This window comes from Lampetra fluviatilis, chromosome 46 (assembly GCF_964198595.1).
Source record: "Lampetra fluviatilis chromosome 46, kcLamFluv1.1, whole genome shotgun sequence".
NCBI classification, from domain to species: Eukaryota; Metazoa; Chordata; class Hyperoartia; order Petromyzontiformes; family Petromyzontidae; genus Lampetra; species Lampetra fluviatilis.
In genome coordinates, this window is record NC_136320.1 from 2,898,469 (window position 1) to 2,920,894 (window position 22,426).

The 22,426-nt window shown below is 45.3% G+C and overlaps 1 protein-coding gene across 3 annotated transcripts; it reads left to right on the top strand.

The window, feature by feature from the left end:
- Positions 1-109: 109 nt before the first annotated feature.
- On the top strand, positions 110-20,581 carry CENPC (centromere protein C). Of its 3 annotated transcripts, none has more exons than XM_078876920.1 (19): positions 110-266; positions 2,524-2,576; positions 3,230-3,303; positions 3,621-3,928; positions 4,025-4,100; positions 5,325-5,529; positions 5,884-5,988; positions 6,414-7,183; positions 8,005-8,755; positions 9,449-9,610; positions 10,708-11,016; positions 12,300-12,379; positions 12,640-12,720; positions 14,097-14,201; positions 15,294-15,443; positions 15,724-15,831; positions 17,660-17,835; positions 18,424-18,514; positions 18,899-20,581. In XM_078876920.1, the coding sequence occupies exons 1-19, from the start codon at positions 264-266 to the stop codon at positions 19,051-19,053; spliced, it is 3,762 nt and encodes a 1,253-aa protein (XP_078733046.1). In that variant the 5' UTR covers positions 110-263; the 3' UTR covers positions 19,054-20,581. The 3 variants fall into 3 exon arrangements, with proteins under 3 accessions (XP_078733046.1, XP_078733048.1, XP_078733047.1); XM_078876922.1 differs by having other exon boundaries at positions 10,711-11,016; XM_078876921.1 differs by having other exon boundaries at positions 4,028-4,100.
- Positions 20,582-22,426: the final 1,845 nt, after the last annotated feature.

The following is a 22,426-nucleotide window of genomic DNA, read 5'->3' on the forward strand; positions in this document are numbered from 1 at the left end:
CCCGGGGTCACGTGATCAAACCAGTAAGCCGGCCCCCCATTGGCCGCTACGGATTTTAAACTGACCAATGGGAGCTGCGCCTTTCCAACGCCCGTTGCCGTTGGCGCCATTTTTTAGCTCGGTCGGCGTTCTCCTCACGAGGGCCCCGACAAAGTTTAGCAAAATTTACAAAATTAATCGCTTAAACTTCGGTTCTCAGATTTTATGAAGGAAAAGGAGCCTCGCCGGAACGTCGTTCTTGTGCCGGCTTTGACTAGACGACTATGGTAAGTGAGTGAGCGAGTCGGGGGGCGGTGAGTTTGCGATGTCTCTACCGCGAGCTTAATCCGTGTTCGTTGTTTAAAAGTCTTAACACATTCTACAAAAATACTTTCGTGTGCGACTCGCTAACGCAGACTGTGCACACTCGATAACACTATCAACCTTTTGGAGCTTACCGCTGTTGCACGAAGAAGGCATTTGTCTCACGATTCTGCGTGTACCGGGGGGTGCATCAGCCACTTATCACAGTCAACCTCAAGGTGCACCTAGCCTGGCACGAGCGTCGTGGTGGCGTCACCGCCACTTAGTGGCGAGTTGTTGTCGTGCTGGTTCCACAGCCAACATCGGTGGGGTTCTCGCTCTCCCCGCCTTCACTAATCCAGCAGTGGATTGAGCACGGGGTGATGATTATAATGGTAATAGAGGCCGTGGCCGTGACCCTGTCATAGCAATGTGGAATGACCGCCGCTGCTTCGGGGATTGGACCAAATTAGCTACGTTTCAAAAGGGGATCGTAGTAGCGGTAACCTGTATAGAGTCCCCGAGTTACGACGGTCCGACTTACGCTATTTCGATCTTACGATGGCGATAGCTATACGACAAAATTGCCATCAACAACATCGTTCAAGTTCGCAGACGACGGACATAATCTTGGTGAGCACAGTACAATATACGTTAGGATACGTTCACTGCATGTATGATACGTAGCTTTAGCGATTTCATTTTAAGGTTACCACGATACGATACGTTCAATGCATGTTAAAAGTTTTTTTTATAGCAGATAGGATTGTTTCCTGAAAACACTTTCTATTAAATTGCAGTTCATTTAGGTAGGCTAAGAATTTACCTTGGTTTTTTTTACTTTACATTTTATGGTGCAATACAGTATTGTAATTAATAAATACACATAGTATATAGTTTATACAGTACGGTACTGTAAATTGCTCTGTTTTGCTAAATTATCACCATTCTTTAAGACTCCTGGAGGGTAGGCTATTTTCGACTTACGATGGGGTCGTCGTAACGCATCTCCATCGTAAGACGAGGACTACCTGTATATTGTACACAACAGACATCGGTCCCCGCTTCAAAAACTTGGCAGGACCCTCTAACTAAAGAGTCACGAGCCTCAGTGAACCTTTCCTGGGTAAACAAGTGCAAATATAAAGATATAAGATTGCAAATATGAGTTTGCTCTCCAGCACACCGGTGTGCTGTACCAGTAACGCATTGGCATGTTCTGTTTACGTAACAAACCTTACTAATTGGCCGTGTCGGGTGGTGGGAGGTTTAACGACACATATTGACGCGATCTAACCCAAAACACACACATGTGTAATATAAGAGATGGTGGCAATGTATGCTGCATTATAATGTCCTCTGTTTTGGTTCAATGGAGACAATCTGGTTCCGTATTATGATTGTCCTGTCCCACGCGTCTGGCTTGGGATTTTGAAGAGGGCTAACACCGGTCACACCATTGAATGCAAGATTAAAAATATGCTCCACAGGTGGACTTCGTCATTCAGGAACCGTAGGGGAAGGGATATTGTTATCCAGCAGTGAATAGGCCATGGTTACTGATTATTAGAGAGGTAAATGACATAAACACTAAAATAGCAGATAGGCATTGTTTTGCAATGTATCATTTACCATTTCTGTTTGGTCGTAAATTACGTACGCGACGAATGTAAATGTGTGTAATGTCACGTGTACAACGATTATAGTAGAACTCCAATTAATCCACGTTGATGTGGGTGGGAGCATATCGTGGATCGGATCCTGTAATCCACGACGCACCGCTAGGGGTTGGATAGAATAAAACGGCGAAAGATGTGCATTAATAGCCGAAAATAAAAAAAAATACAGGGAAATATACGGATTACAGAGCGTGACACGAGACTAATTCCACGGAGGTGGATACCCGCGCAATGAATGAGGCTGTCCACATAATCGGACGCAAATTTCCGCACTTCTCCCTGAGAAGAGGAGTCAATTGGAGCTGCCGCAGAAGCATGGAAATTGGTGCCCACATCCCAGATGGAGCGAGGGTGAAGATGTAATACATATCAATGGCAAAAGCGCACCGTCAATGCCTGCAAAGTAAAATGAAATGTTACCTCCGCGTTTCACTGCAGCGCTGCGTTAGCCCCACATCTACGGTTTCCAGGTCATGAGCGTTTTAAATCCACCGCGGATTACCAGAGCAGTCGGACTTCTGTTCTTATTTTAGTCGCTTGTGCATTTGACATTCATTTCCAGAGTCGTCCACAAAGTATGCAGAGGAGCCTATGCCCGGACATTCGTTTTGGAAGGTGAGTGGACATGGAGTGGAAGGGATTTTCGGCTCGAATGAACATTGAGGTTGTGTGCGTACCTCCAGTTTACAGCCCTATCGAGCCAGTGCAAAGTCCAGATTAATCCATCCATAGGGTAACCACTTTTGAATTGGCCACAAACCAATGAGTATAATATCGACCCCAGAGGGATGATGGGTTGATTCAACCTCCCCAACCTGCCCGGACATCCTGTCTGAATTGTTGTTGTTGTAGCTCTATTCACATTCAAAATTGTGTTTGTCTCCCACTTGTATTCCAATTGTGCTGTCAGTATCAGTTCATGATACGGATGATTTTTACTTCCAATTTACAGTGAGAAGAGCAGAAAATTACGTTACAAAACTTAAGAGAGGCACGGCTCAAATGTACTTTCATTTGTTGAATTTCGGAAAAACAATCTTTTATTATGTTTTTTTAAATGTTAGCATTGGAATGTATCCAAATGAAGTGAAATGAAGACAATGTGATGTTTTTTTGTGCATAACGAGCTGACCCCATCCACATGAACCTGGTTTAATTTTGGGCAACTGCAACTCAGATTTGAGGCCAGAATCTCAGTGTGGTATTTAACCCCCTTGTGTCTCATCACATTTTTAACACCTTGTGTCCCTTCTAAAAAATTTCCACAGGCGGACAGGGAGACAACTTAATATAAATGTTTGGGATGGTGCTGCAAACATCAACGACTACTTTGCTGATTTACGTGAGTCAAAGTTTACTAATAATTGTTATAAATTTTTAAGCATTACTAGCCTGACTTTGTAATAAGCTTGTTTGTGTTATTGTTGTTTTTGTTCAGTGGCTTCTACAATATTTGTAACATCTTGTTATTCTGTGTAAAGAACAATGAACATACGCCGTTTGCCTGGTCTGACGTAAGTAAAGCTTGCGTGTATTATATGTATGTTGAACTTCTGTCGCACCGTACATAGCAAGCCGCGGTAATCGGAGATGCCGGCTACAGGGGTGCATTTCTGATGCTGCCACGTTTGTGCTCACAACCTCTTGTTGCCTTTGCAGCTGAGGACAGCGGTGACGAGATTTCCTTCATCCCAGAAATCGGGTCCGAAAACAGGAGCAATGTTCACAAAAGCCCAGCCCCGCATGCCGACTTGCGCAAAAGCCTACACCGATATGACCCACGAAGAAGCCACGTGGCGGTTGACGTGCACAGAAGCCAAGCGCCGCCTGATGCTTGTGAAAGTCAGATGCTAGCTAACGCACGCAGAAGTCTGGGACTGGCTGACTCTGTGAAAAGGCCGTCAACGAACAATGTTCATAGGACCTTTGTTCAAAGAGAGGAATCCTTTGGCCAGTCACTGAAGCAGGTAATGCTTTGTTCTATATTTCAATTTCCCGTTTGTTACGATTCAAGCTTTTGAAGCGTACTGCCGTAGTTCGATAACAGCGTTGCTTCTTTACAGCAGAGGGAGGAACATTTGAAGGAGCAGGCTTTTGTGGACCGGCTGAAATTGGATGAAATAGAGACTTTGGATGAAGGTAAGCTCAAGGAGTGTTTCGGGTTGTCTGACTGGAGAACATTCGTTTTGATAACCATGTTTGTGGGTACTTAAAGCGATGCCAGCCAGAAATTCAGGCATGAAGCCAGCTAGCAATTTAAAAAAATATATAATATTGTATGATGATATGATATCCATCAATCAAAGGGCCTTTTGGGTGAACGTAATTTGCTTAGCTCATCAATTGCTGAACTATTTCCATCTTTTCATGTGCTAGGATTGCATGATGTGTATTGTACTGAATGTTCCACAGTATTTATGGAGGGATTTTGCCAATAAATGACATATGAGTTTAAACACGTCATACAATCCTAGCGCATGAAAAAATGGAAATAGTTAATAAGTTGATGAGTTAAGCAAGAGACGTTGATCCAAAAGGCCCTTTGATTGATGGATATCAAAATAATCGTACATTATTATTTTTCAATCCTTTATATTAAGTTCGCTTGCTTGCTTGCTTGCGCGCTTACGACCGTGCAAATCTTTCGGTCGTTTTTTAACCCACTTCCCGTGATCCAATCGAGCTGACATTTTGCACACAGACTCGTTGTGCGTGACAATTTATTTTCGTGAATTTTTTTCCCACTTTTTAGGAAAAAAAAATGTTAATTTAAAATACCAATGTGATAAAAATGAAACTCTTACTCAAGAAAAACTGAAATGAATAATAAAATAAAACCGATGCCACGCATATAAAGGATTTATAGTGAAAAACTTTGTTTTTACGGGTTCATTTTTTTCAATTGCTTGTTGGCTCCATGCCTGGATTCCTGTCTGGCTGGGTGGAACCCACAGCGATGAGCCGAGTTTGTGCGTCGCGCTGACAATATGCCCACCCTCCACCCCGGCCATACTACATATTATTAGACAAGCGTTTAGCTGGAGGAAGGGACAGACGGTCACGTGCAAAGGAAGAAATTAAAAATTGCGTAGGATTTTTGTGATTGAGCTGTGTACAGCTCTCCATTGTGTCTTCAGGTTTTTACCGGTGTGTTTGACACGATGTCCAATGTTTCGCTGCTGGGAGCTTATTTAGAAAGAGTTCTGCACGTGGCACAACCTGAACACACATCACAACTACGAAAACGGACCCTTTGTTTAGATGTTATTTTACGCATTCTGTGGTAATCATTTGTGAATTGTATTGAAGGTTATGCTGCTCTTAATCAGTGCTGATTTGCGTTTTATCTTGGTTATGACGTAGAACATGATGCAGTTCCAACCAGGCACAGCGCTGTTCCGGACAAGATTGTTTCCACCTGCAAGTTGTTGTCCAAGGTTTTGAATAAGGTCACTCCCCGTGTCACCAACGAGTTGGACAGAGGACAGAATCCCACTGGTTCGGTGTCGCGAGTCCATGAAATGCCGAGTCCCCGCTCCGTGCTCAAGGGCGTTGTTTCCAAAAAGAGGCAAGCAACTCCTTTCATCTTTTAAAATATATATTTTGTTGTGGAAAGCACATAACTTTTAAGCCTGAATCTGTAAATATGCTATTTGATGCGTTCATTGTGACTGCAGTCAGTTACACCTGAGGAGACGCAGCTTTAGCCACGTCACCTATATGCGTTTCTACTCGTTTATTGTGCATGACGTCAATGACACTGCTCTGTTACTGCAGTGGAAAAAAAGGACAACCTGGTGCCTCCTGAGGCCTCTCCAGGTTGGCTTGGCATGGCCACTGCACGGCTCGGGTTGCACAGTGGAAAATGGGAGTTGTAGTTTATGGATCTGTATGAATGACTGCAGGATTGTATTGTCCCCAGGTTGATGTTCGACGATGTTGAAGGCTCGGAAAAACTCTCTGTGGCAGCTCCACCTCATGGTGTAAACCCTCCGAAAACAACACCATTGAAGGCCACAGTCTCAAGGTACTGCATGATGCCATCTGTGTGGACCTTTTGTTATCCCCTCATGCTTGGGTTTTCTTTTAAGTATTTCAGTTTTCTCCCACACACACAACAGTGCTTTGTAATGGAATTGGCAATATATCTCAATGTCGCACCCTCCTGAAAAAGTGAGATACAGCAAGACTTTGCTGGATTAATTCATTAGAAAAAATGTATTCGAGGAATCCCCATGTTGATCTCGGCATTGTTTCTCAACAGTTGCTTATTCTATTTGTGAATTAACCCAATGCTGATAAGTCGGCAAAGAAGGCAGAGAAAAAAACAAGATTTTGCCCTCTTGGCAAAAGGCAAGCTTTCAATGAACAAATGTGTCAATCGGATTGCATGTATTTGATGTACAATGACTTAACGTTCGTCTCCTTCCATTGTCTGCTCGGGGCGAGCAGCGTGGCGCCAAGGCCAAACCTCTCTACGAGCAAGTACCTTGCCATTCTTGAGGCGGACGATGAGTTCTGCGACGACTTTGAGGTCATGGATGATGACATGAGCTCAGAAGGGTGGCTCTCCCTGCCGCGCTCCAAGAGGAAGAATAATGCCAAGGAGATCTGGCCTGCCAAGCAAAACAATGTCCGAAACCGAGAGGTAATGAGAAACAAAAGTGTGAACGCGGACACGCGTGCTGCTGCTACTGGCCCATCGGCCCTTGCTGTTACCGCCACAGGCTCGCAGGCGAATGCAAGGATTGCCACACCCAGCGGCGAAGGTAAGAAGGCATACAAGAAAGACTCTGTAGCTCCCGCCTCGAATGTTACGACAAAATCGTTATCCAAGTCGCAGGCTGTGGAAGTGGAGGAAACCGAGTCTACTCGTCACCTCGGGAGCAGCAGATTGGTGAAATCGAGGCCGAGCACTTTTCAGCCGCCACAGATAGCGAGCGTGGCTGATAAGACCACAGAACGTGCGTCAAGTTCCGTAAAGGTGCAGCGCACCAGCGCCTCTTACCACGTAGCGGATAAAAGCAACCCGAAGAGCACGAACAAGAGGCGAGCAGACTTTGAGGACGATGAGAAGTCCGAAGAGGAGGAGTTGCAGGAAGAGGAGCAGGAGAACGACAGTGCCGAGTCATCGTCACTGTCCGAGGTAAAGGGCGGTCGCCCAGTCCAAGCCAGCCGACGTTTTGTGGAAGACGATGAATCCACGGATTCTCAGGCGGAAGGTGAGCACGTGGATTTGTGTTTTGGGTAATGGGTGCAGTAAACTCAATAATCCGGCCTGAAGAAAATCATGTGTAAATGAGACTATAAAACCGTATGTTTGCCGGGGTGGTGGCATGGCACTGAAGTAATGCGCTTGCTGCTTATTGCAGAGATTGGGGCGTTTCCAGCCCGGCAACCACCCTGGTTTTTACTGCGGGTGTATTCATCGCAAAATATTAAGTGCCGCCTGCTTCACAGTTGATGTTAATGCTCTCCTCCACCCTCCCTATCTTTGCCCCCCCCCCCTCATCTATATAATCCCTTGTTACCAGCAGCTCTTATGCCTATTTCAGCAACTGCTTTTTGCTGTGGTTATTCCACCTGATGATGGACGCTTGTGTTGTGTCCGAAACGTCGTGATTTAATTGATTTTATTTTCTTTACCTACGTGACTTTACCGAAAGAACCAAAGAGTAGACTCATGTCTATTTGCTGGTTCAGTGCTGCATCACCTTGTACTCACGGGAACAGCTGCTACAAGGGGGGTACCTTTTCAAATGTTTGACATCAGATCTGATGGAAGTTGCTTACCGTGTGTTAAAGTGCTATGTGACGCCATGGTGAAAAGGCCGCTTTAAAAAAAAAAATGTGTCTATGGAGAACGTGCATTGTCTGTGAGTGTCCGAGATATGGGATACATTCCTGACAATATGGATTTGGTCGGATTAGCATTTCCTTACACAGAATCAGTTTGTTACCTGGCACCTCAAACAAAAAACCCTGAAATTTTCCACATATATTAATCTTGTTGGGTCAATTACTTGTAATGTGTTTGCTTTAGATCGCCGTGGGGGCGACATCACCGGCAAGGCATTGCCTTCAAAGAATAAAATGTATCAGAAGGAAGCGATGAGACCGACACAGGCTATATCAAAACCAAAGCAGAAACAATCCAAGACGACGCTCGGCCGTCGCGTATCCAAGCCACCAGGCAATTGGTGGATTGTGACGGATATCGACCCCTCCACTGTTCCCAATTATGATCGCAGTGGCAGGCAGGCGGCGGTCTCCACCCCCCAGCAGCCTCCGTCCCACTCGCAAAATAAGTATAAGTCCTCCTGCCCACCGCATTCACCGCCATCGCCCTCTCCATCATCACGGTCTGCATCACCGTCCCCTCCGGAAAAAGTTGCCAAGTCTGAGAAACCGAATCACTCGGCCAAGAAGCAGAAGAGGGAAAGCCGTGGCCGAGAGGAGGCCCCGATCCCAGTTTACACGCCAAAGTCCATTCTCAAGCAGGGCAGCCATCACGTGCGAAAGAGACAGCGGGAAACGGTGAACTTTGTCTCGAGCCAGAAGAAGTGGGACGAGCACATGCAAGGAAACCAGGAGATGGGTGGCAATGAGGGGGGCAGCACATTGACCTCGCAGTCGCCGACGCCACCCCCTCGCAAGTCCACCTTTGGCACAAGGCTGCCCATGCTAGCCCAGAAAGGCCATCGCTCGGCCTTCTCCACCTTCAGTGAAGTCTACATGGATACCCCAAACTCGGCGTCAAAGAAGGACTGCTCGCAGCAGCAGCAGCAAAGCCGGTGAGGTTTAGCATGGATGGTCACGTTGGAGGATATAAGATAACAAACAAGGGTCTATGTGTGCTCTATAGTATAGCTCATGTGTTTTGGGTTGTACCATGTCTTGTTTGGCTGGAAGCCTCGGCTTCAAACGTGGAGCAAAACGTCAGACATCATACCGAACAATACGCGGTACAACCCAAAAACAAATAAAGAAGGGTCTAATTTGTGCAAAAGTAAGATTTTAGTCCATATCATTCTTTTAAAAGGAATATTGTTTGTAAATAAAAACAATTTGAGGAACAGAAAAACAATGTAATAATTTGTGCTTGCTTATGGCAGCTCGAAGTTACAGGAATTAACAACACGTGCAATAAGAGATATGCAAAACATCAACGGGGGCAGTGATGGGGACGGGAGTCGGGGGAGAATAAGTGACAATCAGCAACACTTATCACATAGCCAGTACATGTCACTAAATCCAAGGAAGGATCAACAATATAACAGTGGAGCATTACCTACCTGCAGTCGTACAACTCTACTTCAGCGTAAATTCGTAGAAAAGGTTAGAGGTTCTGCTGAATAATAAAATGTGTGATTTACATCTTCATGGACTCGCACACATGTTTTGTGAGTAGCCGCCACGTTGGACTTGTTCTGTAATAAATTAACCGATCTGCCTAACGAGTTTTATCTCCTTTTGCGTGTGGGTAGGGTCTTAACGCCATGCTCCAGGCTCAAGCTTCCCTCCGCCGCGAGCGTGCCGGGCTCGGCACGCCAAAAGAGCCCTCTCCAGCACACGCCCGCAAGCCACAGCAAGTGGCAGCAACAGTCTGAGCCGATGGTGACGGACACGGATTCGTCCCTGCAGCAAAGGTGTGCGGAGCCAGATCATCTACCTGCTCATTAAGAGGCTCTCTTAAGTCTTGCGTCCGAATTGGCGGCTCATGTTCATTGGTGAGGTTAAAAAGTATATTTTCCTGCTCAAATGCGCATTCGGTCAGTACGCATATCCTATTTTGCAGCCTTGTAGAACCAGGGGTGGAAATACCAAATATTGGTGGGGGAGCCAGTCTCTCAATGGGGCAATCACTGATTCACTTATCCACAAAGTGGTCCCTAATTTATTGACCCTGGTGGGCTGATGGGCTAACTCGGACCTCCAGCCAGGATTTGAACTCTCAGTCGCTCGCCCTGCCTCTGAGCTGCCTGGCTAGACATAGGATAGTAGTGTTTCATTTGTAAACTTTTTTTTACAAGGTTGCTCAGCAAATGCCCAACCTTTAAAAATATCAAGAGGCCAGCCGAAAACGGAATTAGTTGTTGCATGGTCGCAATAAAAAAAAGTGTCCCATTTCTATTCAAGTTGTGTTATAAGCATTATTCCCTAATATTAAGATATTTATTTTAAGTTGATATTGATGATTAAGGAGATACTTGTGACGCTGACACTATTAGTAATGATTTTCGTGATGATGATGATGATGAGATCATGACCTGTCCTTGATAGGATCTCCTTATTCCTCTGCTTTGGTGACTTTAGGTTAGGTTTTAGTAATTGCTTTTAGGCATGTCACTATGCAATCTCACCATCCCCTCCTTCCTCCACAAGTTGATGGATTTTTTTAATTGACTCGCGATTACACTCAAAATAGTTTTTTTCTCTTTTTCATTGTCTCTGTAATTTGTCCTTCCTCGTTTAAGTAGCCCAGCGGAAACATTTAAAAATGAATTAACTAACATACCTTAGTAATGGTTAGTGCATTTTACGAATGTGGGGGAAATGTGAGAAATCGGTGCAAATTATTTAAAACTACAAAAAAACACAAAGCAAAATGTAAGGAGGCAGAGATACAAAACTGAAGAGTCGTAAAAAATATTGTGTTAACCGCAAATAAAGTGTACATCTCAACGGACGTATTGTGGGATTAAGACACTGATTTAATACTTTGTTTGTTGTGTTTTGTATCTAGCAGAAATGATTCTGCTGAAGTACACCTCTCCCAAAACAAGCTACCCCAGAGTTCCGTCCAGGAATCTGTGAAAAAGGCACTGCATCGACAACGGACAAGCGGAGTATTGTTTAAGGACAGGCCTGAGGCCACACAGGGCAGCAAGGGAAGGAAATCTCAAAGGCCATCGCCTTCCCCGGAGGTCTACAGTGAATCCTACGACAATAGCGCTGATAACCATGATGATCCCGATTATCAAGAGACTAACACCGTCATGAGCGACAGCACAGTGGGAACCACACTGTCTGAGAACACATCAATAGAGGAGCCGTAAGTGGTCTACAATGTTTTTGTGTTGTTAAAAAAAAGTAAATGTTCTGCCTCCCCAATCAAATTGAGGATTCACTTATTTTTCAATGTTACGTTTCCCCCCCCACTGTTATCCTGATTTACATTATCAATGTCATGAGATGGAGCATCCATACTCTTAGGTTTTTTCGGTAAAGTCACGTAGGTAAAAATAAATAATAAATAATAAAATTATAAATCACAAAAATATAGAACGCTTCACGAATTTGGATGACACGCAAATTCGTGAAGCGTTCTATATTTGTGCGATTTATAATTTAATTTCTATAATTTTTACTTTTATAATTTATTTTTACCTACGTGACTTCACCGAAAAAGCCTAAGAGTATGAACCCTTGCAGTCACGAAAGCTTCAAATCTAGAACGGAGCATCCATTCGGACCTCTCGCAGCACTGCAACCCTTTCTCTTAGAGAACGGCCCACAGAAACGGATCCCGTAACAACCTGGGAGATCCCTTCAATTGAAGTCTGTTCCACACATTGAAGGGGGCAGCACACACAACTCACAGGTGTCTGGATTTGAACCCAGGACCTCAATGTTTCCAGCTTGGTTGTCTTGTTTCTGCACTGCCTGACCACCTCAAGATCGATAATTATTCAGAGTGTTTTGTGACCATTAGCTTTTACCGTAAATTAGCAATAGTCAAGTTCATAGGGTCGGGTCTTTTGCACTCTTTTGTACAAACTTACAACTTGACTTAAAGCTTTCGCGACTGCAGGAATTCTTATTCTTTGGGTCTTTGGGTAAAGTCACGTAGATGGTTAAAAGAAAATAACAAGAAACCAAGACGTTTCGATCACAACACAAGCGATGGTCATCGGGAGGAAAGAGGATGGCGATCGCTTGTGTTGTGATCGAAACGCCGGAGTTTTTTGTTATTTTCATTGAACCATCTCCGTGACTTTATCGAAAGGCCCAAAGAATATACAAACTTACATTTTAACCTTCAGCGTACAAACAGACTTGACAAATAACATATACAAATTTGCCCTCTGTTTCCCAGAAGAATGGTGCTCATAAGTTGTTTCTAGAAACATTTTTGTATTCACTTGTCTTGTAATATTTGTCTCCTTCTATTAGCCTAAACATAACATTTGCCTCCTATAATTTACATAAATTGTCTACAATCGATGTCTGTGTGCACGATTAGATGCATACATAGTGAACCTAAACATCAATCTTGAAAACGTAGTGAAGTATCTACTGGCAAGTTCTTCTGCGTGCATTTTGCGTGCGTGTCAGGTCGGAAGTGGATGGCACACCGTTGGAGAATCACAATGTCTATGGCAACAAGCCATCGTCCAAGCATCACGGCACCCATTGTAAGTTACTATAGAGTAGAGCTTGGGTATCCAATTAATTAAATAATTGATTGTCGGTTCGATTCCTTGACAAATCGGATTACACACGGTCGAGGAAGAAACGTAGCGCCGTTGAATGCGAGGGGTGATGGGCGAATGCTTGGTAACTTCGTCATCGGCTGCATTGCGCGGCACGTCGGAGGTATCCTGCACCCCGGGAGACTACGCCAAATAGCTCTCGTACCTTACAGTTTGTCCATTTTCTCACGGCGCTTTCACAGACTCTGAGGAGAGCATGCAGGATGACTCTATGGAGGGAGTCCAGTGCCCGAAAAAGCAGCAGCACCACCACAAGAAGATCAGTGAGTGACGGCAATTTAGTATTTTTTCCCCCAATTTTACAATCCAGGGAGTCGGCAATTCCATCTCCCAGTGAAGCCGGCAAAAGAATGGACAGATATGAGACCCCCTTCCCCTGTTCAGTTTACGTTCATGTACAATCGCCACTATGAATCTATTTAGATGTTTCTTTAACTTAACTTTCCTCTGGTGTTAACAGTAATGTCCTAGCCAACGTTTATTACACGAAGTGTATTTTATATTTGTCCACCGTATTAGTTATTTCTCTTGTCATTTTGATGACCCAGGCCACTCTTGTAAATGAGACTATCCTTGTCCCTTCCTTTCACCTGGTTAAGCAATAGACTTGAAACTTGTTCACCCCGGACAGTGTTGACGGGGTCACGTGTGGCGAGGTAAAGTGTTGTTTCTCCCCAGCTCTTGCCGCTTGAAAGCGTAGGCCAAGTTATACTCTAGAGCAGGCATGTCAAAAGTCCGCGGGCAGATTTCATACGGCACGCAGCTTCGGTCTTATAATGTGTTATTTATGGCTCGCCAGCTCTGTCAGAATAAATACATCATAAAACTCATGGAAATTTAAGGTATTCTATACAGTTTGTTCAATGTTATCTGACTGAATGAAAGGCAGAATTGCGTTTTTAGAGTTGTTCACGTTTGCCTGAGTGGCTTATATTTGGTTACATTGTCATTTGAAAAATAAAGGTAATTGTGACAATGAAAATTGTTTTATAACAGTGTATTTCCACGTAACTTTTGTGGTAAAAAAAATGTCAAAAGTAACTATTGGCCCCCGGGGCATCTTCACTTTATCAAATGTGGCCCTCTTTGCAAAAAGTTTGGACACCCCTGCTCTAGAGTGTGGGTTCTTTGTAGAGCTCTATCGTGAGGGCCCTTCCTTCAGCAGCCGTGGCGCGCGAGTGGAAAAGTAATGTCAGGGCTGCACCTTTTTCCCGTTACCTTATAACAGGGGTCGGGAACCTTTTTGACTGGGAGAGCCATAAAAGCCAAATATTTCTAAATATATTTCATTGAGAGCCATATAGTATTTTTAACGTATAATAAATTAAATATGTCCTACTTTTAATGCGACTTCTGGTCACGGGACCCGTGACCCGAGAAATTTGATCTTCAAAACTAATTTCTGTTTACTTTAAAATGACACAGTATTATTAAGCAATATCACAAGTATTTTAAAATCAGTTCCAAACTGATTTTATTTTTATTTTATTATTATTATTTTTTTCAACTCAAAATTGTCTGGGAGCCATATGCCGTCACCGGAAGAGCCATATATGGCTCGCGAGCCATAGGTTCCCGACCGCTGCCTTATAACCACACGAGCTTGCCGCTGCTGAACTCGCCGTTTGTCCGCTTTCAGGGTTGCCGACAAACACTCCGGGCATGCGGCGCTCGGAGCGCACACGCGTACCCGCACTGAAATTCTGGGCTGGAGAGCGCATCAAGTACAAGCTCCGGCGATCAGGTGTGTGTATGTGTGCTTCTCTCTCGATCCATACTGTAGGTCATTATTGGCAGGTGTGTGTCTTAATGCTGAGGTCTTTACATTCATTCTCTGGTCTAAAGTGGAACGGGTGGCTCGGAGGTCCAGATTTCAGCCACTTGTAATTTAAACCGGAACCTCAAGGTTGGTAAGTTGAAGCTCTCAGCCTGGCCACCAATGGCTGCGCAAGAAGCCCTGTACATTAACTTTAGTTCCACGCTTAATTTGGTGAAATTCCAGCCCTTGAGAATTAAAATATCGTCGTGACTGTCATGCGACAAACTATACTTTCTGGAGTCGAGTGGACTGAAAAGTGCTGCCTCCTTACCGAGTGGACCAGAGTTTGCTTGTAGGAATCTCGGAGGTAGCTCTGTGGTAGTTGCTTCCGAGGTCTGTTCTCTAACACAACGGGTTGCAATACAATTGTGAGTGCCAAATCAATGATTTCAGTTTCATTTATTTGGTATAGCCCTGTGAGCCAAATGAATTATATTTCACATATCATGACATAGACGGCACAGTCGGAATAACATTGTAGGAAAATTCCAAAGTATATATTGTATCATGTACAGGTCTTCACCAATGCTGTGGTTTCTGCGTATTTCGCTACTGACGGCGTGGCATATAATTATAAGTTTATCTTGCTTAACCAGGTGACAACGCAAGACACCACGATTAGTCTTGCAAACGTGACCTGGGGAATTTAGGCTGCCAATAGGGGGGCGATGATTGCTATTTATAGACCCAATTGAGTAATTTGCGTGATTTTATTTATTTATTTTAAATGTGGACTCTGACGCGGTGCGCAATAGGCCCAGTGTTGGGAAAGACTTTGGAGAATCTTTAACGCCCACTTTTGAAGCCAGGCAGCGTGTGGTTACTGCACTCGCAGTAGTAACCGGGACGGCTGCTGGATTCGAACCAGTGAGCCTGCAACTAGCGGTTAACAAGCTACCGCAAGGCAATGTCGCCGTCCATGTAATGGTGACCACCGCCAACATTTGTATAAGTTGTCAAAATGCTATTTGCGAAACAAGTTGGTGTGGTGATTTTGTGTGCGAATGTATGACGCAGGTGGATTTCTAGTATCGGGAATCATCTCTCCAGAGCAGGTGAACCCCCAACAGGCCCAAAAGAAGAATATGAAAACCAACATTCGTAGACCGAAGAACCCACGGGTCACACCATTCTCCGTTTCCAGCGACCACAACGCCAACCTACCAGGTATCTTTGCCGATGAGCTTTTCAGAGTACTGTGTAAAATAGCCAAAATGCCACTAACTACTGTGCTGGTAGTGGAAATGGTCCGTCTGCTGCTGTTGCTGAAGGTGATACTGCTGGTGTTCTTGCTTGGGTAGTGCAACTAGTGTCGGTGCTGATGATAATGATGGTGGGAGTGCTGGCGATGGTGGTGGTTGGTGCTGCAGATGGTGGTGGTGGCGAGTTTCTGTTCGCTGTGACGTCGGTTCTGTTGAGTAACCGCATATCTCGTCTCCTGGGTCAGTGAATCTGTCGATCCAAACGGAAGACATACCGGAGGAGATGGACCTCGCGGACTTTAATGAAGGCACACCTGTGCAGGGTCTCAACGAGAACGAAGAGTTCGTCATGGGTGAGTGGTCCAGCCCTTGGCGGACAGTAACTGTGGCGGAGAAGAGTTGGATGGGAGAGGCAGGAGAGTGATTGGAGGGGAGGGGAGAGCCAGGAGAATTCATGGAGGGGATAGTGAGTGGAGGGGAGTAGTGTGAGATGGGAAGGGAGAGTCATGGAGGGGGAGAGAGATGAGTGGAAAAGGTAGTGGAGTGAGCTGCAGGGAGGGAAATGTGGATTGATTGTGGTTTTGAGTTTTTCCCACCTAAGGTGTCAGTGCATTCAATAGCTCTGTCAATATGTTTGTCTTTGAAATTTGGGGGGTGGGGCACGACAACGGTCATGAAGATGATCCATTATGAATTCAACTTTAGCACGGTGGTTCTTAACCTGCGGTGCACGCCACCCCCTTGGGGTGCAAGATGCCCTTTCTGGGGGGGTGCGAGACATGCCAGATTTTTTTAGAAGGTAAATCATCGAAACACATGAAGTCCATAAGTGCAATGACTTTGTTTCATCAAACCTAAGTATTCATTAACATGATAGCCTTTTGATTAAAAGCTTTCGTGACTGCAGGGATTCATATTCTTGGTTCTTTCGGTAAAGTCACGTAGAAGGGAAACAATAAAATATTATTTTAAGAATATGATAGCCTTTTTAACGATTGAGGCTGCAGTAAAGCTTAAGAACCACTGCCTTAGCATAAAGTTGTTGTTGCTTTTAGGGACTTGCCCCTATAGAAAATCCAAAACTTGGGAGACCCAAACCACTGTCAAAAGGATTTCGCTTGGGACCCCCAACTCCAACCCACACTGACAAACCCCCAATGGCAAACTGCATGGGGCGGCCTGCTGTACCAAAAATAAATGTGCGTTACTTGGAATGTGGATATTATTATTAAAGAATAAGAAATTAGGATAATGCAAATGTTATGGGGGGTGGGGGGGGGAAGAAGTTATTACCAGTGGAATGGTGTCATGGTTACTACCCTGGGATTGCTATCTGGCGGTTGCACTTCCATCTCCTGGTGTGGAAGTTGAAACAATGGGAAGGTTTATTAAATATTCCACCTCTGTCCATCCGGTAGTATAAATAGCGACACCACAGTCGAAATGGTGGGTCACGTGGTGGTCGGGTCAAGCGAGTACGCCCACCCTTTCTTATTACAAGGCCTCTGGCCACTGTGAAAGAGGTCACCATTCTTCATTGTAGAGGGGCTCCCTATAGCTTCTTCAAGTGAAAGCCTTTCCCCAAGCAGTGACATGAGCTTTCATTCTGGCATGCCGCCCTGGTTAATACTGTGGGGGGGTGTATCGACCATAAAAATACGTGGCGTCCGCTTAGCCTGGCGGTGGTGACGGGTGCTTGTAATCGAGCACTGTAGAGACCGAGGGTTGGTGGCTTACGTGAACGTTGTGAAACTCCTTTCCCGTGGGTGTCGAGATGCCCCCATGCCCTGGCTCGCCGGGAGAAGGCAACGCAACAAGTGTGGACTAAAATCGTCTGTCCTGTCTGTGGGGGATTTCTCCTCTGGGTGCTCCGGTTTCTTTTCTTCCCCCCACACGTGTATAAACACTCATTCACTGGGTGAAAAAACATCCTTACATAAAAACATACAAATTACTCCTTTCGCTGAATGTGGCTTCCTAGGTCAATCATTAATTATTATTCAGAGTGGACGTTCAAGATCGCCTTATAACATTCGACAACGTCGTGTGCCGGGCATCGTGGTCTAAATTTGCCAAATCTGAAATATGACGTAGCACGTAGCAATCATCGGCCCCCTACTGGCAGGCTGCACGTTCCTTTGATCTCTTACCACATTCGGGGGATGTCCGTTGTGCGCGAAGACTGCGTGCGTACGCAGGACATGTGCGCGTACCTGGGGCCCCACCGGCAGGCCCTGCAGCCCACGGACGCGTTGGGCGTGTGGAAGGCACTGAGTCAACCCACGTTCGCCTGCGGCTACTTCATCCTGCGACCACAGCAAGAGAAGGGGCTGCAGTACGTCAACATGGACACCATGGTGAGCATTGGCATGGTGACTCCCCCTGTCGTCTTGCTCTGCTGCTCCCCCTCCCATGTGCCTGTCCCCTCATCTCACTCCTCTCCTCTCCAGGGGCCATTCTCCTACCTCTCCTGAAATGGTGCCGTGGTGTTAACAACCTTGCCTGGTATACAGGAGGCCATGGGTTCCATCCCCCAACCCTTGACGCCTGTTGTATATTTGAAGTTCGCATGTTCTCCCCGTGGTCACGTGGATTTCTTTTTCCGGGTCCTCCTGTTTTTCCCTCCACATTTAGAATGAACATGCGTTTAAAGGATTTAGTTGCTATAAATGTCCACATGATAAGCCACTACATTTTTAGCTATCAATTGTGGCCAGGTTCCTACTGAAAAAGAGCTACATCACTCAGTGGACCTTACCTGGTAAAATAAAAAAAAGTTTATTACAGCGTAACTATGCAAGGGTTTTAGTTATGAAAATGTAAACAATGGATTTCTACATTGTGCGATGTATAAATGCATTTCTCACAATGCAAACACGAGAAAGGATATTAACGACTCTTGCACCTTAACGGAAATGAATTGCGTGCAATGTTTTCCTCTGCAGCTGTTCAACGTCATACAGGGAAAAGTTGCCATTACCATCCACAACTCCAACTACATCCTGCAGACTGGAGACATGTTTGTTGTACCGCCCGGTAAGAGTCACTTCACTCAAATAGATTCGACAGTTTTACAGCAGGAGTGCAGAAGCCATGGTCCAGAACACCACCGAGTTTTTGAAAACGAATTTCTTTCAAAACTGCTTTACGTATTGAGTTTGTTGTCCTTCCTTCCCGCCCCGCACACCTGATTTAGCAGCACTACCCACTGTCATCATTCGCTGGCAGCATTTCAGATATGAACCAGACCTGTAGCCGCCCCACCGGCTCAGCAACCTCGACGTGAACATAGATATTGCCGATAAACTCCCCACTGTACGAACGTGGAATACGTACGTTTAAACTCGTGACGTTTGTGCCCCCGTGTCTAATGCCCGCGCTGTCCTCTTGTGGCTACCGGTCCCCCCCCCCCTCCCGCAGGTAACGTCTACAACGTTCGCAATCTACGTTACGACCAAGCCTCGTTGTTTTTCACACAAATCAAGGGAAGTCAGCAGAAAGGCGTGGCTGTGTCATCACAACCTCCCGGCAAGGGGCAACAACACCGTCACCACCACGCGTCTCCCCACAAGTAGACTGACTAATCAAAGTAATTTGTTATTAATTACGATCAGGATCGATTGTCAATTTCACAAGTCAAAAGCATCAACGATGAAACTGTTTGAAACATGCCAACGTTCACACCGCCGTGCCGTGTTCTGTTTATTGTTAGGTGTTTTGCTTTTTAAAGGATGTTTATTTGTGCTTATCAATAAAGATACATTTTAATAAACCTAGTAAAAAATGCGCTTAGTTTTAACTCGACATGATTTAAAGCTCAAGGTGTAAAAGTGTGCCACAGAGAATGTCAACATTTTTTAATGCATATTTCACATTTTTCAATTTGGATGCACACAGTATTTAATAAGCGTTTGGAAATGTGAAATCTTTTTTGAATTGTAACGACTAAGCGAGGCTGTAAATAAAGCTAGCCGTGTGTATGTACTTGTGCATGCATCACAACTTTGCCTGTCAATTTGGCTTTGAGAACATTGCACGTGTGTAATTTTTTCTGGTCCTCTCTTTTAATGCAAATGGAATTTGTTTTCCATTTGTTGCTGCATAGAATGAGTGTGGAGCGGTGGTGTAGCGGTTAGCGCGCGCTGCGCTACGAACCCGGCGACCCGGCCAACACCAGGTGACGATTATCTGAACCGCTTCTAGGCCTCCCCTTTGTCGACTCAGCCTCAAATGAGTGCCTGGTGCGGTGTGTAAACGTCGCCACTGGGGAGACAAAGGCGACTGGGTGTGGTGTTGGTGAACCCGCCCCCACGTGTGCCATGCCAGCCTTCATCGATGCTCGCTAAGACACTTTCCCCAACAGTCTGTAAAGGCTCTATGAACCTTATGGCGGTACCCCGGGGTACCATAGCACCTCGGCTCTCGCATAATGTCTGTGATGCCGTAATTTTTAGTCTGTTGATGGTCGGTGATGTGGCAATCGACTCATCTTAACGAGCTGTACACGATGCACTACGGTGCACACGAGCGTTCAGGGTTTCGGCGCAATCGTCCACGCTGCGTTTCGACATTGCGGAGTAGCACCGATGTCGGATCGATTGGTACCCCAGTCGCGGAGTTAAGTACACCCCTGGAAAAAAAGTGTCCCAGAAATAAAATATTTAATTGCCTCGGCCATTTTTTATTATTTGGTACCCCGGGGTACCGCCATAAGGTTCACATGGGGGATTGTTTAAACATCTGCATAGAGCAAACCATCATATGTAAAATAAGTATCCCAAACGCAGCACCACTTATTCTGCAAATGCTAGTTTCACAAGTGATAATCCACTTTTGCAGCTGCACCTTTGCGCCATGCAAGCATGACATGGGTAATTTTTCCATTGGCAATTTACAAAGATTGCTCTTCTTGCTGACAGAGTGTTGAGTGGCGGTGGAAGCGACGTCACTATTGTTAGCACGAAAAGATACCTTGGTGATTTTGTTTATGATGTATAGGAGCCGAAAACATGCCTCCGTGGAGGAGTTTTGCATTTACTTCGGACGCAAAAAGCATATTTTTGTATTTAGCGAACCTGTCGTATTTTGAAATAAAAACGTGTATAAAATGCCTTTTGATTTGCAGCTTCTGACCGTTTGTGTTTTGCATTAACGCGATGTCGTCGTGTTTCGTCTTGGTAGCAATTTTTTAAGATTGCTCATTCCGCTTTGCTGACACCGTCGTCTGAGACTTTTGGCAATGCTTCGTACGTATTTTGATCGAAAAATTCACATGAATTGATGCAACATTACAATGAAATTTTAAACATCTATAAAGTATTGACATTTATTTTTAAACAAGTGCTGGCATTTACATTTTAATGCAATATACAGCAAAATGTATTTAACTTTTTGGACTCGCTGCCCCCATGTACTGCGAAGTACAAAAACTTGACAGGAAAGTGTGCAAGTGACCTGAAGCGAATCCCTGAATGGGTAACTCATTCCCCACGACTTTGCTTCAAATAGAATTCTGTCAAGTGCAGAGATGGGTACGAACTGGGTGCCTTTATTTTAGATTTGAGAACAGGATTCAAACTTGGGCAACAATTTGAACCTGATGGCAGGGTCCCGTATGCCCCCGGCTCTCGCACAAACTGCGTTGCGACGTCATTTTACGTCTTGAAGGCGAACGATACGGCAACCGATTTCTCTCGACGAGCTCTACACGATGCGCTAATCAAAGTTTTGTTTTGCGCATTCGGCCTCCTCGCGTTTGGACGACACGACAACAGAATGATCCGTGCCAGGTGAGTCGCGGCGTTGATGTGCGCGGTGGGACGGAGTCGCCAAAAATAAATTAATTGCGATTTGACTTCCGTTTATTTGGGGTCCCGCCATAAGGTTCATTTGTACAGCAGTGGTAATGATCCGAAGTTCACGAAAGGCTTTGGCATTCAAAAATAAATGAAATAAGCCACGCTTCTTCGATGCCTCCTTAGCCAGATGAGTAGCGCAGCCATTGCTATGATTCTTTCCTGAGAAAATCGGCAAACCCCAAATTGTTGAATGTGGCTAATCATTGGCTTGACCGTGGTGAAATAACACCACCACTTCGTGAGCGCTTGGCAGAACGTCGATCCCTCTGACCATCGCCGTTGCGTGGCTCTTAGGGATTTGTAACACGTTGGGGTGTTTGTGTATTGTACCACGTGCCTTGGCATTTCAATCCACGCGCGGGGAGATTCTTTCAGGAGCTAAATTTAACTTCTGAACGCTGAACATCGCGGCGAGCAAACACGTGGTGCACAACTTAAAAAAAAACACGTCCAAGTTTTGTACAGCACAACCGTGAAAAGAAATGTTAAGAAAACGGGAGAGCGCACGATGTCCTTACCACGCACCTCCGATTGGCGAACGTGCGGTGTGAAAGAAGTTCAACGTGATTTAAAGCTTTCGTGACTGCAGGGATTCATATTCTTGGTTCTTTCGGTAAAGTCACGTAGAAGGGAAACAATAAAAGCGATCGCCATCCTCTTTCCCTCCCGATGACGATCGCTTGTGTTGTGATCGAAACGTCTTGGGTTTTTGTTATTTTCTTTGAACCATCTACGTGCCTTTACCGAAAGAACCAAGAATGTAAGGTCAACGTGCATACACTGCGTGGCAATGGGGCAGGCAGGGGGTGGTGGTTCTGGTTCGCGGTTTGTTACAGCACGTTGCCAAAATTCATGCCTGGACTACCAGGCTGCATTCCCGGTTTACAAAACATTGATTCGGGAATCGAACTTGGGTGACCGGGCTCGTAGCGCAGCACGCGAACCGCTACACCATAACTACAAAGACAAAGATCTCCCGTATAGCCTGAACAGACTGTCGGGGCAAGTGCTGTAAGCGAGCACCGAATAAGGCCGGTACGGCACACGAGGGGGTGGGTGGCCAGCACCACGCCCGGCCGCCTTTGTCTCC